The sequence below is a fragment of the Microtus oregoni genome, unplaced genomic scaffold (assembly GCF_018167655.1).
Source record: "Microtus oregoni isolate MIOR12 unplaced genomic scaffold, Mior012 000017F_ref0000208, whole genome shotgun sequence".
Lineage (NCBI taxonomy): Eukaryota > Metazoa > Chordata > Mammalia > Rodentia > Cricetidae > Microtus > Microtus oregoni.
This window is the reverse complement of record NW_024543076.1, coordinates 31,385,987-31,402,349: the sequence shown is the minus strand read 5'-3', so window position 1 is coordinate 31,402,349 and position 16,363 is coordinate 31,385,987. Positions and strand designations below refer to the sequence as shown.

At 43.7% G+C, this 16,363-nt stretch overlaps 1 protein-coding gene across 9 annotated transcripts in view; it reads left to right on the top strand.

Moving 5' to 3' along the window:
- Positions 1 to 15,848, top strand: part of Eya1 (EYA transcriptional coactivator and phosphatase 1) — a 144,502-nt gene extending 128,654 nt beyond the window's left edge. For all 9 annotated transcript variants that reach the window (XM_041667493.1, XM_041667492.1, XM_041667491.1 and 6 more), the window contains 4 exons: positions 598 to 712; positions 821 to 942; positions 4,110 to 4,210; positions 13,873 to 15,848. In XM_041667493.1, the coding sequence (XP_041523427.1) occupies positions 598 to 712; positions 821 to 942; positions 4,110 to 4,210; positions 13,873 to 13,953 (419 nt within the window). In that variant the 3' untranslated portion in view covers positions 13,954 to 15,848. The remainder of the gene's footprint in view (positions 1 to 597; positions 713 to 820; positions 943 to 4,109; positions 4,211 to 13,872) is intronic.
- Positions 15,849 to 16,363: the final 515 nt, after the last annotated feature.

Sequence of the window (16,363 nt, the reverse complement as noted above, 5' to 3'; positions counted from 1 at the left end):
CTCTGAACTATGTGTGTTAGCCTGAATCCTTGTAGTATGGCTCACAGTAGTCCAAGTGGCTTGAGTCTAAAGGAAATAATAGGGAATACTGTTTGGCTGGGGGCCTTTTAACTCGGTCTGATTGGGATTATCTGCGTGGGTGGAGAGGTTGGTTGTTTAAGGAAAAATACTTAGCAAATACAACGCCAGGTGTATGACCCAAAGGACATGGTGCCTTCCTCCCACTAGGAGCCAGTCCTAGGGCAGCCACTCACTCCCAGGAGGTGACAAAATGATGCCTAGCATTTGCAGGGCTTCTGATTCACCAGTCACTCCCTCAACAGTTCCTGACCTGACCAAGGACACTAACGTACCCTAGAGCCAAAAAGTGTGTCAGCTCTACCCATAGTCCGTGTCAGGAGATGGTCCATCAGAAGAAGGGGTGCTGGGAATGTCAGGACAGAGGGTCCCTGCAAAGTAAGCACACGTTTGCAACTGAATGGTATCTGAAAATGTTTGGTTAAGGATAGTGATGGTCTCTGTAAAATGTTTCTTCCCTATGAATCTGCCCGGACACATGGGTGAGCATGTGGGTCTCACAAACCTTCTACCCCTCAGGTCTGCTTGGCCCAGCTAAGAGGGAAGCGTGGCTCCAGCTGAGGGCTGAGATTGAAGCACTCACAGACTCCTGGCTGACCCTGGCCCTGAAGGCCCTCTCGCTCATCCACTCCCGGTGAGGCACCCGACCCGTGGACATGGGCTGGCAAGTGGGCATTGCTCAGGCTTGCTTGTCTTGGAGACTTATTTGTCAACAGTTTTCCTTCCATCTCTGTTCCCATAGGACGAACTGTGTAAACATCTTAGTGACAACTACCCAGCTCATCCCGGCGCTGGCAAAAGTCCTGCTGTACGGATTAGGAATTGTGTTTCCTATAGAAAACATCTACAGCGCGACTAAGATAGGTGAGCGCTTCATGTTTTGAACGCATCCTTTGAGGCCAGTGTGAATGCGAAGGCGGCAATGAGACGTTTTCAGAATTCTTGTGCATCCAAAGAAGAGGGAAAGAATGAGAAATGTCAAATATAAGCCATGTAACTAAGTGATAAATGTTACTTCCCTAGAGGAGGTGAAGAGTGAGCATTGAAGGAACAAATGATTTAACATAAATTCTGAGCTATTGTATTTATTCTTTTAGGTAACTTTTGGATAGCACAAACATTTTGTATGTTGAAACAAAAGTAATACAAGCCCATACAAAGTGTAAATGAACAGTTAAGGATCATTTTCTCTATTTCACTGGCAATGGTTTTTGTTAGTTTTAGCTCAGTATCTATAAAAATTGACCTCTCCTTTTAATTCTGAGTAGATAGAAAACAGAAGGTTCCCACAAGAATACAGAGTTGGGAGGGGAGCAAAAGTCTGATAGGAAATGTAGTTAGGATTAAACCAAGAAGAAAAGGGGTAAGACGTTCTGCCTTGTTCTCAAGGAGAGCAAATAACTAGCTATGGTCTATGACAAAGAAATATGCAAATGAGCCTCCAGCAGGCGTAGAAACCTATACCAGGCATTTTGCATATTCATCTTTACATTTCACAAATGAGGAAACATAAGCACCCGGGCTTAAGTTGTTAGGGTAAATGGCAAAGAGCCAAGCCTCAGGTGGCACTGACCCGAAGTCCTTCCCTCAAGGACCTATTCTGCCTGCAGGGCTGAAGAAACTGTTGCTCCCAGTCCAGGAGGGATCAGAGGTCAGTGTGAGCCCAAGTTAAGGGACAAAGTGGCATTTGCTGGGTAAAGAGTGTTTCTTGAGAAGGTATGCTAATGAGATCAAGGGACTGGAGAAGTTCCATGGCAAGGGCCTTGTGATTGTCTCTGAGTGGCCATTGTGCAGTACTTGTGAACTGCTGAAGCTGGGGATCTGCTGTCCGCAGACATTTGTGCCCTACCTATTCCTGTGAGACAGCAAGAGGATGGATATCATCCTCCCAGGTGCTGTTTCTGGCTGCTAACTCTGTCTGAAGACAAAGGGCAACAGTAGATTCCCTTGGGTCTAACCTCTATCTTCCCATGTCTTCAGAACCCTGTATGTCTCCTTGGCAGCATTTACTCGATGGTCACTAAAGAACTCCTTATTTGTTTACAGTAGGAATTTTTCACCAGATTATAATGTTCCTAGGAACTGGGACTTTCTCTGGCATCACAATTGCTCCAGAGCTTAGCAAACTCTGGAAAAGGTTTTGGATGAAAAGGCTAAAGGCCTGTGTGTGTATTGAAGGAAGCTAATGCGAAGTTCCTTTGGTCTAAGCAGCAGGGTCAGCATTGCGGTGATTAACCAGTAAAAATAGTTTACCCTGACAGCACTGTGTGTGGAGAGCCTAGGCAGACAAACCCACCACCTTTGAAATCTGCCTATCTGCAGTCTAAGAAGTAATTACTCATGCTTCACAAGCTAAGACATCCTTGAAGTAAAAATAATCAAAGTAAAGATTGAAAGTCATGGGATTATTGTTTATTGTGTCATCAAATGAAACCAATGTGGAGGTCATTGCAGAGAAGGCGCCAACTTCATCTTTTTAATATTTCATGTTAAGAAAGAAAACTCTATATAAACCAAATTTGCAGCAAAACCTGTGGGTGACGGTACCAGGAATGACTTTTTTTGTTTCTTTTTCCCACCAAAACTTCACTGTTAAATAATCTTTAAGGGATTGGGGAGGGGGGGGGGAGAGGCGGGGAACTAGCTCAGGGGAAATTAGCCTAAACTGTGAGAAAGGCCCTGGGTCTGATTCCCTAACACTATAAGAAATTAAAAAAGAACAAAGAAAAAAAAAACTGTTCACATTTATATAAAGATTAATTGAATCTTTTTTCTATACAAGTCAAAAATAATATAGCTTTGCAAAATATCAAAGTATTTTCCCATCCAGAGTTTTTTTTTTAAAAAAAAACTATTTGTCTGTTTGTTTTAAAATAATTTAAAATATCACAGTTTAGTGGACAGCTAAAGCATTGAAAGGCCCCTTTGACTAAGGCTGGCTGTATTACATTCTGTCAGATGCAAACGAGAGATCTTGGTGCAAAATACAAATATAAAGCAGACATTTGTTTAAGCAAACAACCAATTTGTTCATGTGTATATCTGATCCTCATTTGAAAGAGGTGCAGGCCCTGCTCAGCCATTCACGCTGGAGAACTATAAACTGTCCCATTGTCCATTAAAATGACCTTATTGGCAGCTGAGACCTGGAACACCGATCTCTTCTGAGAAGAAACAATGCTAGCATTAGCTTCGGAGATGTGCTGACAGAAGAGCCGCCAACCAAGCCCAGAGGAAGTCCTGACATGGGAAAGATAGTAGACAGATAACGGTGTTCTCTTACCTGTATCCTGCCTTGCCTCTAGGAAAGTGCTTGGTTGAGCAGGAGATGGCCGGGTGAGGTGGCCACAGTCTTGTGTAGTACCCATGCCCACGATTCCTGACATTCATTTTAAGAGGACATTCATGAGTCATCTTTAAGCAAAGACATCGGGCCTTGCTTGTCTTTCTCTCAACCTGCAAGTGGAGGGAGAAGCCTATGCTAATGTTTGATTCCCTTTGCTATACCAAACCCAAGTTGGGTTATTGTTTTTATCAGTCTCCCTGATCTTGTTTAGCTTGATATAACAAGTTTTTAATAACAAGGTAAAATAGGCTACTAAAATCACATGTCTTTTAAGTCTCAGCTTCTGGGGAGAGAATGTATTAGTACAACACAGCATGAGTGTACGCGCTTGTGTGCATGTGCACACACACACACACTGTTATGTTTATGTCGTAAGTTCTTTAGAAAAGAATATTTCAGCCAGGGGTGTCCAACATTTTGTGTGATTTTGTGTTAGGCCACATTGATAGCTGTCTTGGCCTCATGTGTCCTAGGCCAAGTTTTCAAGAGACAGATAACATACTGCCAATGAATTCCCAACCCTTACCACCCTGTGCTGTCTTCCTATCACTCAAGTGGCAAGACTCGTTTGCCTGGGTGGGATGGAGTCGAATCAGAAACATGAGCAAAACGTTTAACGCTTCCCAGCATCATCAAACTGGGTTACCCAGCTGTTACACATCTGTAATTTGCTCTTGCCCACTAGGAAAGGAGAGCTGTTTTGAGAGGATAATCCAAAGGTTTGGAAGGAAAGTGGTGTATGTCGTCATCGGAGATGGCGTGGAGGAAGAGCAAGGGGCGAAAAAGGTAAGCCTCCCTACAGGTGCCCTTTGCAGCTGCCGTCCTCAGAACTGGCTCATTTTACCCATGGACATTCTTCTACCACAGTCTATGAACTGTGGAGAACTGTAGACATGGAGAGGGCCAAGGTAGAACCCTACTGACATGAGTGAGCAGTTCAAGTGGTAGTGGGTCAGAAAAGCAAGCCCAGCCTTGAAGTCATTCTCCAGAACACAGCGGGTACCCATACTGTCCTTATACCTTGCATACAGGAAAGACATTGGCAGGTGACTCACTTCTTGTTACCCAATCCTGATGCAGACACAGACCCTTTCAAATGAGAAGACATTTGCTAGTAGTCCAAGCTGGCGAGCGAAGATGGCATGACTTTGCTGCTGTAGAAGACTTGTGCCGTCCTTTCATCCTAAGGACAGCACCTGCCTTGCCTGGAAAGGGGAGGGTGGCCATAACTATAAATGTCTCTTGAAGACAAGCCCTGTGTCCCATTGCTGGTGTCTCAGTTTCTGCATCTGTAATTTTAGCATCCCCTTTGCAGAATTATCTCCTTTGGCATCTCGTTGCGCGTCTTAAAGGAGAGGAGCCCATTCCCTATGGGGCACACAGGTCCTCACAATCTGCTCACAACTTGTCTCTCCAATCTTTCTCCTTCCTGCACCCAAGACTGCAGTCACATTCATATGGTGACCTGCTGCCTTAGTCCATTTCCTGTTACTATGGCAAAATGCTAGATTGGACAGTTTATAAAGGACAGATTGTTTGGCTCAGTTCTGGAGGCTCAAACATTGAAGAGCATGCCATCAGCCTCTGGTGAGAACCCTTCTGTTATATCATAATAGCAGAGAGTATCCCTCTGGACACAGGGCAAGGTCTTTCATCATTTTTGTAGGAAGTCACTAATGCCACATTGCTCCTTTTTACATATAGTGCCCACTCACATCATAAACTCAGTTTTACTGATCCTAACCACTGCCTACAATTCCCACCTTCCATTAATATCACCGTAGAAAATTGAGGATTATTTCTCCCATGTGAACCCTGGAAGACATACTCAATCCATTAATGCCTCTCCTTTGCCATTCCCAGTGCATTCCTCCAGAATAGTTTCTCCCAAGTCCTCTGTCATTATCTGGCTTATTTCTCAAAACTCATCTTGCATTTTTAGGATTTTCTTTGTAATAGTGCTCACTTTCACTAGAACTGGAGACACTGTAATAGAAATAGCTTGTATGCCGGTCCAGGCTACATTTGATGTGTGGTTTTGCTGTCTATCTAGTCTGTGACTTTGAACCAGTTTCTTAAGTCTTCTGTTTTATTTTACCCTGTCTCCTCAGTGGGGATCATCACAGCACCTAGCTCCTTGTTCTCTTTAACCAGTTAGCTTCACTAAGACATGTGACAACAAATGGCAGTTGGGATTATATAAATAATTATGGATGTCTGTCTTGATAACTGAATGTGATCTTGGTTGTGGAGATCTAACTCCAGCTTCCTTATATATCTCTAAATCTGGGTACAGGTTATACTCCATGTTTCCTCAAGGACATCCTCCCATGCAAATTAAAGCCCCTCTGTTCCTCACAAACTCCTTTGCAGAAATCTGTTTTCACCACCATGATGGACACAGCATGTTCGGTTCTTTTGCCTTTTTTCCAGTTAGAAATATCACACAAAGTTTCAGGTCTCAGACACAGAACTGACTGTCAAGTGTGGCGTGTAGTAGCCTCTCCTGAAGATAGCTTCCTTCGGCTCCAGTGTCTCTGAATTCCAGTAAGAGCACAGGCACTAGCCCTATGTCTGTCCATGACAGATGATGCCCCTCATGTGCCTGGCACCAACTGAACTCCGTACACATTTGGCCTGCTAATGCTTGATACAAGCCATGACTGTTGCTGGATACAATCGTCAGCCTTGACTAAGTTAGAATTCCCCAAACTCAACCCTGGGAACTGAAGAAGAATGATTGATGTGATTCGGGTTGCCTTCCTTGGAAAGTTTCTGGAATTCCCAGGGCATCCGTACACAGAACCTCTTAGTAGTCAGAAGGGCCCAGAAGAAGAGCTGCCCCTCTGAACAACATGGCCCTCCTGAGCAATTAGTTCAGTCTGTTGTGGCCCTGAGCCAGCTCTCCAACTGCCCCCCAAGCTGGGCCTTCTAAGTTTTAATTTCAAGAGAAAGCTACCAGAGTGTGGCTTTCTGGTTTGAGTTTCACAGAAGAAGGGATATAAATGTGTTCACATAAGATGCAAAGTCAGGTAAAATCCCACTGTGGGCATGTCCCTTCCTAGGTCTTTCCAAGCTCTGTCTGAGATGGGTAGCCCTGGTGAGCACAGCATGGAAGGCAGAAACTCCTTGTCCTGATGCAATGATTCAAAAGTGCCATAAGATAACAGTTTCTGTCTTCGAAGGGCAGATGCAATAATCTCCACTATTTATCTTCAGACGTGTTATCTTTTTAAACAAGAAAGAAATCGGCAATGAACATTCTCTTTGACCTTTTATTTATGAATGGTCTTAGCTTTGATTTTTGAGAGTGAATGGATATATGTGGTAGGGTAGGGAGAGCAGACATCCTTGGACCCTGCGACCTGCCTGTGTGTGTATAAAAATGTCAGTTTTCTGAAAGTCAGATTCTTTACTTTGCAAAACCTTGGAAACCGTCAGCTCAATCCCTCAGCATGACAGACTAGACATCCTTTTCAAGACAGTGTTTGATCTAGCCTTTAAAAGAAACTAATTTTTAAGTACTGATTCTTCCTATTTGAAGGAAGAGACAGGCATCTGCGAATTGGTGACATATATCGAGTATCTGTAGAGCTGAGCTGTGCCCAGAAATGGAGACCATCTAATAATTAACTTAGAGGGAGGAAAGAAGAGTAGAAAGCCACAGTATCACTTGTAAGACAGACACATAGACAAGGTCAAAGGAACAACATGAATGAAAATGACTGTCCACACTTTAGCAAGATCCATACTCAATAGCAAACATGGGCCACCAGATCTAAAACTCCATTCAAAGTCCCCCTCCCATTTTCAGGCACTCCCCTCCAGTATCTCATAATATCTTCCCAATGATGCCACAAACAAGTGTCCTCCTTGACCCATTTGACAGAAAACAGACTCAGCTGGGCCTGGCGACACGTGCCTGTACCCCCAGTACTCACTGGGGACTGAGGCAGGAAAATGGGTGCTCAAGGCCAGCCTGCACCAGAGTAAGAGCCTATCTGGAAGAACCACAACCAAACCAAGAGAAAAAAAAATGACTAAATCAGATAGCTAGGTATTGACCAAACTATGATTTGAAGACAACGTTCCTTCAAACTGTAAACTCAGACATTCCAACATGTTAAGATTTTATTTTTAAAAAGTTATATGGCTTGTTAAACTTAAATACTGGGCATGTTTGTTTCTCCGGTGGGTGAGGTAGACGCATCCTGCACAGGCGTCTCCTTCCCTAGTGTTCCCCAGGCGTCTCCTTCCCTAGTGTTCCACAGGAGCTACTTTTCCACTTAGCCATCCCTGTGGGCAGATGTTCACGTACAGGTGTCTACAGCTCTGTTTTGCCCGTGTCTACAGCTCTGTTTTACCCGTCCTGCACAGTGGCAGCTTTCTGCTTCTGAAGCTCGCCGTCATTCTGATAGATTAGTTGCCGAGTGGTTGAAATTACTAGACAGAATTAACAGCGAGCAGGCGCCCCTCCCCTATGAAGAGCTACACAGTTGAGCATTCCAATCAAAATCATAACATTTTGCCATTCTTCCAAACCAATTTTAACTGCTTAGCTGGCTTCTCAGTTTTCTGTGTTCTTTTAAACATGCATTCACCCTTCCTCCCCGTAGAGATGTCTTCTGTCCGCCCAAATTCTATTCTGCAGCTGGAGGGAGGGAGCTTTTTAAAGCCAGAAACCAGCCAGCAACTCTCCAGGTACCTGTTGCTGACCCTTCTAGCATTTAGATTCTCTTTGCCAGTGCAGGCGGGCTTTCCTAGGTAATTCAATCTAAGTCCATAATTTGTATGTATTTCCTGAGAAATGAGGATACGACATGATTTGAGAGAAATAATTAAGCCTGGGTATAACTTTAAAAATCAGAATGATTAAGGAGTGATATCTAGTTTTCATTGCTAGATGAGTTTTTTTGAGACTAAGTTAAATCTTTGGTGAGTAGTGGTTAAATATGGCTTGCACCCATTATTCTGTGTCCCCATTAAGATTTCGTTTAGAAGTTGTCCCTTTTAATTGTGCGCTGAGATCCAAAAGTTAGGCTGAGTGCCTGGCCATTAGTGCCTGATTTTAAACTCCAGAGAAAACCACCTTTGTTGGGGAAAAAGAAAAAAAAAAAACATTTGTAATACAGTCGAATTCTTTGCTTTTTATTTAAGGGGGACACAGATTGAACACTAAGTAGAGATTAGTTTATTACTGCACAGTTTGTTCATACTTACTTATCACATACTACATGCTAGGTCTTGGCTCTCCCTGCCAACAGTAGCAGTTCTCAATTTGGAGGACCCGACCCTCTGGGGGTCGAAGGACCCTTGTGTAGGAGTTGCCTAAGACCATCTGGAAACACAGATATTTACATTACAGTTAATAAACAGCAGCAAAATTACAGATTTGAAGTAGCAACAAAATAATTTGATGGTTGGGGGCCACCACAGCATGAGGAACTGTATTAAAGGTCGCAGCATTAGAGAGGTTGCAAACCAACAGCCTAGAGGGAAGCAGAGACGCAGGTACTGAGTGGGCAGTGCTGAGCAGTGTGCTTTACCACGAGTGTTAGACTCATCAGTCTTTGGAGGTCTCCTTATTTATGACTGCAGAGTTGTGTCCCTCTCTGTGAGCTGCCTAGAAGTCACGTGTGCACAGCCCAGAGAGGTCTTATGTTTCTGAAACGTAGGTGGCGATTCTGCGTACTTTCTCCGCCTCTCCTCTCTCACTGAGGAATCTGTCCCAGCGGCTATCTGTACCAGAACACAGGAACACAGCCCTGCTTCACTAATCCTTTAAGTGGCCACACCAGTGTGCTACTGTGTGATGTGCTCTTGTTATTTTACCAGCCCTTTGGAACAGAGTGTCTAGGGGGTTCCAGCATTTAGTGTTACAAGCAGGTCCTCAGTGAACATCTGTGAGTACATTCCCGAAAGCGCCGTGTTTGCACCACGAGGAGATGCTCTTAGGTTATAAGAGATTTTTATTAATGCATTTTTAACAATTGTGCAAAGTTCAGTTTCCATGGGAACAGCCGTGCATATAGCTTTTTTTATATGATGGATGTCGTGTGTAACCAGAAGGGATAAATGACGACTTTCAGAGTGAAGGCAATTTGAAGAGTTGTGCCTATGGGCAAGAAGGATCTTCTTGGGACCTGTTTTGGTCCTGTGGACTCCCAAGCCTGTGCTCCTCTAGGCTTTGTTGCCCATGTCTGCTCCCCCTTGTTGGGGACGGTGACAATCTCCATTTCCATCACACACAGCCTGCCTCTCTCAGTGTCTGGCCTCACCAAATAAATTCAGGAGTCATCCGGCCACAGGCCGCTCAACTGCCCCATTTCTCTGCATATCTCCTGCCCTGTGCCCTAGCTTCAGCCCAGCTTTCTCTGACAAGCTAGCCACCCTTCCAAATCTCCCTTTCTCTGGACCCTGAATAGTTTTAAATCCCTTCTTCCTTGTGTTTTCAGGCAGCCAGCAAGTATCAGCCTCCCTTCCTATTCACTTACAAGATAAAAATCTAAGCACATTCACCTATATTCGCAGGCATCCCCTGGAAGGCCTCCTTCCTTATTGGTCTGTGTAATGAGCCAGGCATTCCAGCCTGAGGACATTCCAGGCTAATTACAGAAGATGCTTCCTGTACCCTTTATCTCCTCCCCTTTGTACCTAAGCAGGAGTCCCACTCCTACCCATTGGCTGGGCCCCTCGAGCTTTGTTTGTTCTTCCAGCTCTGTGTAGGCCCAGCTTGTGGCTGAACCTCCCTCTCTTTGCCTTCATCATTTTACTCTGACTCTTACCCAGGCTCTGGTTGTGATGAGTAGGTTCAGTAGTCCTGAATCAGAATTACTGTGATGAGCTGGTCCCAGTGGTCCTGAGCCATGGGGCATGTTCTTGTGTCATGCTTTAGTGCTTGGCTCAGCTATGGGGTACTACAGGTAATGGCATTTATTTTAGCCAGAAACTTGGAAACAATGCATCCTTCACTCTAACTACTCCATTTACTGATGACTGCAGCTTTGGGAAGATGGTGCCGTAAAGGAACCTCATTTGGCTAAGGGAAGACTTGAGCTCAGGCTTCTTCAAAACCATGTGCTTCTCTTTTCCTCTTTTGGTACCCTATCTTTCTGGTTTTATTTAAGAAATATTTATTTTAGTGGCCAAGAGTAATATGCACACACACACACACACACACACACACACACACACACACACACTTCTTAGCACCCAGTTTCCCCTGTAGTATCAAGTGTCAAATCCTGGCATTGGTATGTACTTGGGCAGGGAAATATTACCCCGTGTAATATTGGTCTGATGCGCTATTAACAGGAGTCACTGGCCTTCTCTGCAAGGCTGTTTCCTATTAAGCACCCACTTGATGGTGGACACTGCGCAGAGTCCCTCTGGTCCTGTGATGCTGAAACTGCTCCCCACAGCAGCCGGTACTATCCATTCTTCCCATGAGCAGATGGTGCTGAGGCCAGAGCTGACAGTCTCAGTGCTGCTGTCACTAGGGTCTGTCAGCTCTCATCCAAACCTCTGGCAGGTTTATTCAGGGAGCAGCTTCAATCCCCCTGCACTGAGCTCAGCTGTCTTGTTCCACAGGTGTAGTTTTCAGGGTGCAGCTTGACCTGAGTTTCCTGATGCTCTAAAGGAAAAGAGAAGTTCCTTGTCTCTCAGTGCTAGGAAACATTCTAACTCAGGGCTCTGGGAATAATTTCTTCTTTCTAGATATTTGTGTTTTGATTTCAAATTATATACTCTAAATATACTCTAGGCTGGCATCCAATATACCTGTATGGATGAGACACGGTTCCAGAACTGCTTTTGCAGCCTACAAATCAAAGTGCCTAAACCATGTGTCAAGGGAGTCATTGGATTTTTTTTTCAGTTCCCTTTTCAATGTCCTTGTCACTCAGTTCATTCCTCCACAGTACACTGGTAGCATTCAGATTTGAACTGATAGTAGCTGTATATAAAGGGGACCTATCTGAAGCAAACATGCTCATCTCCAGAGCCCTCCAGCTTCTGCGGTAGTTGATGTATTTGAGAGGTGGATGTTCTAAAGCTTCTGGCCGGCCATCTAAAGAGCCTTCAGCATGCTCCTAGCATCCTGAAGTTCCTAGACTTAATAAGGTGAACAGAGGCAAACAGCAGCTTTGGGGAATAAGTCACTGACAATAGCTCCAAGAAGAATCTGGAGAGATGGTTCAGGAGTGAAGAACACTTGCCAAGGACCCAAGTTTGATTCCCAGAATCTATGTGGAATGCCTCACAATTACCTGTAACTCGAGCTCTGCACTTACATGCACACTCCACAATCTCCCCCCACAAATTTAAAATAAGACCTAAAAATATATTAAGATATGAAGAAACAAGCTACAAAAACAAGTCCTATAAATACAGCTACTATGGATGCAGTTAAGTAAACTACAGGTTAAGACAATGAATAGCTTTCTTTAAAACATATGTCTCTAGAATAAGCATGCCACACAGTAAAAACCATATATATACCTGGTTTTATGCACACATCTATCGAAGTATAGATATGCTCACAGTGGCCATTTTAGGAGATGGGAAAGAGGTGATTTGTATTATGTACAGGGTTCTGTCATCCTAGAGGGCTTTACAATATGCAGGGATTTGTTATGATAAGGGAAAGGAGGAAAGCTCTCTGTATGGCAGGTGATCAGTTCACCACCCTCCACTGTGAGTCAGTCACTCGACTTTTCAGTATCTGCTATCAACACCGTGGGAGACAGGATTATCTGTGCCTGTGCTGTGTGGTTCGTTTGAGCAGCTTCAGGAACAGGTCACAAGGAACAAGGAGGGGAGCGCTATTCAGGCTTCAGGCTTCAGGCTTAACCCAGAGCCAGTAGGGATCTTACTTTCAGTCCTTAACTGCTGTTCTTTAAACCTCTCTCTTCTCTTCCTTCTACAGTAGAATAATGGTACCACCACTGGGTCACCTTACCCACAGCCTCCCAGAACAACCGATGGAGCCTAAGTCGTTATTATCAATGAAGTGATTTAGGGTTTACGTGTAGTAGCTGGCTTTTTCAGCGAGCTCTATCTCTCACACATGTAGTCCATATCCGTGGCTTCTCCTTTATCTGTGCCTAAGCCACAGGGCCATCTGAGCATCCTTCCAAATGTTCACCTCCCACACTCAGCTCAACTGTCACTTTTTGGGGGAGCTCCCTAGTTTCCTATGCAAAAGTAATTGTGTCCTTACTCATATTAGCACACTGATAAATTCTTGTGTTTACAGTCTGAGAGGGTGAGCCAGCACCTTCTGTGTCTCAGACTCTTCTATTCCTAGACCATGGGCCCAGAAACACAAAAGAGAATCTTTGTTGCATAAAGAAATGAGCCACAGTACAGGTTACAATCTAATACTGTCAAGGGAGCAGTCTTCCTATATATCTGTGGTTATTTTAGGCGTTCGTTTCTGGACTATTCTCTTATTGGCACATAACAAAGCTCTGTGGATGCTTGTCAGAGGGCTGAGTCTAGAATGCACGCTGTTAGAATTAGAGAATGCAATAAAAGACTTTAGCAGGTAATTTGAACATATTAACAACATTACCATATTGTTTATAAGTATATTAAATAATGTATGTGCCATTGTATAGCAGCTTTATGAGCTATATCAGACTATATACTGATTTTTAAAATCCAGCTTCCATGTCAGATTTTCCACTTCTCGTGAAATTTCCTCAAGCTCTTCAAAACTATAATTACAAATCATACATGGGTATGAGAGAAATCTGTTTTCCTGCGAAGGAAACAGAACATTGTTATTGGAGAAAGGTTTTACTGCTGCATAAGTACTTTGCCCAATGCTCCCGAGCAGAAGTCTGTTGCAGCCTCCCCGGAAGGAGGGACACCCTGTTTCCAGGACGACTGGTTTGTTCAGGTGTTCCCAGACAGTTCTGTCTGAGCTTGATTTGTGTCTTAATGGCTTAAACAACTGCAGATACACACACTCACACCAACTTGAGATGCTCATTGACAATTCGGCCCACATGGAACAGTCATGAAAAATAAAAGTTGCTTCACTGGTGTGCAAGATTCTGTTTCGAAAAAAATGTAAAATACTGCCAAGTAAGGAAAACTTCTCAACCTATAAAGTATAAGCTTTGTCAGCTTTCAACATTGACAACCACCAAGGACGTATATCGAAAAGCCTCAGTTTCTTTTCAGTAGCTTTTATTTAAAGTTTGGAATTGTCATTCAAGTCACAGTGGCGTTCTAGTAGCAAGAAATGGATACTACATTCACACAATTGTTCTTGGGGTGGGGCGCAGATTTGTGTCCTAAGTATATGTGTCGTGACTATGCTGACTGGCAGTATTTACGGTACTGAGATGGGCGTGAGCATAGCTGCGACTCTCTACAGGAAATGGGAGGGTCTTTGCTGGTCAGGCTCTCTGTCCTTACCATATGTCTGCCCTCTGCAGCATGCCATGCCCTTCTGGAGAGTCTCCAGTCACTCGGACCTCATGGCCCTGCATCATGCCTTGGAATTAGAGTACCTGTAACAACCTCGTGCCAACTCGACACTGCGCGACTGCCCTGTGGCCAGAGACAATCCAGCAGGCCTCAGTCTTGTGTCAGTGCTGGACTGCAGAATGTAGCCATTTCCACGTGTGGAGGCATGGCTGCTGTGGTCTTGACTGCTACCCTTGAGGTGAATGGAGGACCATGTGCATTTCCTCAGAACAGCTGTTGACTCCGGTACTGTGAATTCGGTGGAAGCAAGCCATGAGACTCTTCTAGCGCAGTGTGATGTGTCTTGGCTACGTTAGCTACATGGTTCAAACCTGTGAAGAAAAGACCTACAGACACTTTGGTTTTCAGCAAATGTGACATAAACAGCTTCTCCAACCCAGCAAACTTGATTCCACAGCAAAGACTGAAGGGTGTCTCCTGGACATCAGTGGAGGTATTTTTCTCAAAGGTTTACTTTTCGATGTCTCCTCCCCAGGGCAATCTGTACATCACTACTTATTTATGAAAAGACTTTTGAAAAACAGATTTGCTGAGGTATAACTCACATAACATAGAGTTCACCAAGACAGACTTCTCAGTATCGAATAGCTGAAGGGTGATAGTGTAAGAAATAATCAATAAAAGGAAGGCCTCTGCCTGACAATGTGGCAAGTCCTTTGAATTTTAGCAAATTGCAAAGTAGTTTAAACTATGTCTAATTTAAACATGTAAAATGTACATCACTGAGACAATCGTGTACAGAAAGAATTTTTGGTGTAAATTTGTAATAATGGATGATTCTTTTGCATTCTGTTTAGAAAAATGCTATTATGGGGTTGAAATGCCTTCTAGGAAGCTTGGGCACAAACTCCTGCAGTGCCTTAGCGAAGTATTGGGTATAAATATTGTAGATAATGGATCTTTTTGATAATGTTATCTAAGACCAAAAGCATGAATGTCAAGTGTCAACAAGGATTTTACTTTCCCAATCTTTTATCCCATCAATTTTTGTATTTTTTTTTTGAGTGTTGGATAGAAGGGCCTTGATAAAAATGACAGAGCAGTTTCATAACTGAGAAAGGGTTTAAAAGTCTTCCGGCCCAGCTCGCTTTCTCATTTCCACACTAATGTATTATATGTAACTACTTGGAAAAGAATGATTATTCAAATGCTTCATCCCACAAAAAGAATATAGAGAATAGATATATTTTATTAATAAAATTAATTGGAGCCTAGCAGAGTTTCCATGTGCTCGGAATTATTATTGTGTCTGGGTTTCTTGTTTGTGTCAATGAGGACATTGCCACGTGGCTGGATCAGCAACACTTCCCACCAGTCCTTCCCCACAGGCTTGCCCTCCTCGTGCAGAGAAGGTCCAGTATCCAGTGGGGGTGTCTGGATGTCAACACACACACACTAACATTGCAACACTGCTCTCTACTTAAGACGTGAGGCTGCAGCCGGGCGGGGGTGATGACAAGTGACCGTGTTTGTCATGTCAAAAGAAAGATTCTTCCAAAATGATGAATTTGTGCGGGCAGGAGTCCTTCTCATCTCGGGCTTTGTGTTGCCGTGAAATTACCTTTTGGATCAAGTTTGTCTAATATTTTATTGGGGGGACTGGGTTTGACCCAGAGTAGCAAACACACCACTCTGCCTCTGCCTTTTCCTTTTCTAAAATTCCACACTGCTGCTAAAATTAGTCATTGTGAATTCCCCCACATTGCTAACGTGAAGAATGGAATCCGTTTCCTGCCTCACCTGGCATAGACAGGAGCGGACAGTTTTTTACGCCTCTTCATTGGATGTTTTTGTGCTTGGTGCAGACTGAAAAGACAGCTTTGATCTTGGCCTTACTGTTAAAAAAAAAAAAAGGTTTGTTGTGTCTACGGTTGTGTACAGATTTTTTTCTTCATGAATTTTGTGTTTAAATTAATAAACTTGATTTGTGTGGTACTGTATGCTCGTTGAATGTCAGTATTGTCTTTGTGGTTTGGGGTATGTGGAGGCGCAGAATCTTGTTTGCCTTAGAACCCTGCAGCCAGAGGAAGTCACATGGACAATCCGGTGATGGCTTTATCAGTCCTGCAGGAGCTGAACTGGAAGGCAACAGCTGGGTCTTGGGTCGTCATAAGGACTGGAGAGCAGAAAAGTTCTTTATTTCCCTAGACAACATCAATTGGATCCTCACTCAAATTTATCGAGGATAGAAGAGAATTAAGCATAAATTATGTTGGATTGCGGAGCATAGATCTGCCCACTTAAATACCTAGGGGAGAGCAATATGAGGCTGTTTCATCAAAAAAAAAAAAAAAAAAAACGAGCTCTCGCTACATATATCTCTGTGATTTGCCAGATTAATCACTGACAGAGGGCTATAAAACTGTACAACTCACTTTCTCTGGAGAATTCAGCCCGAGAAGCACAACATTCATATACACGAATGCATGACAACCAAGC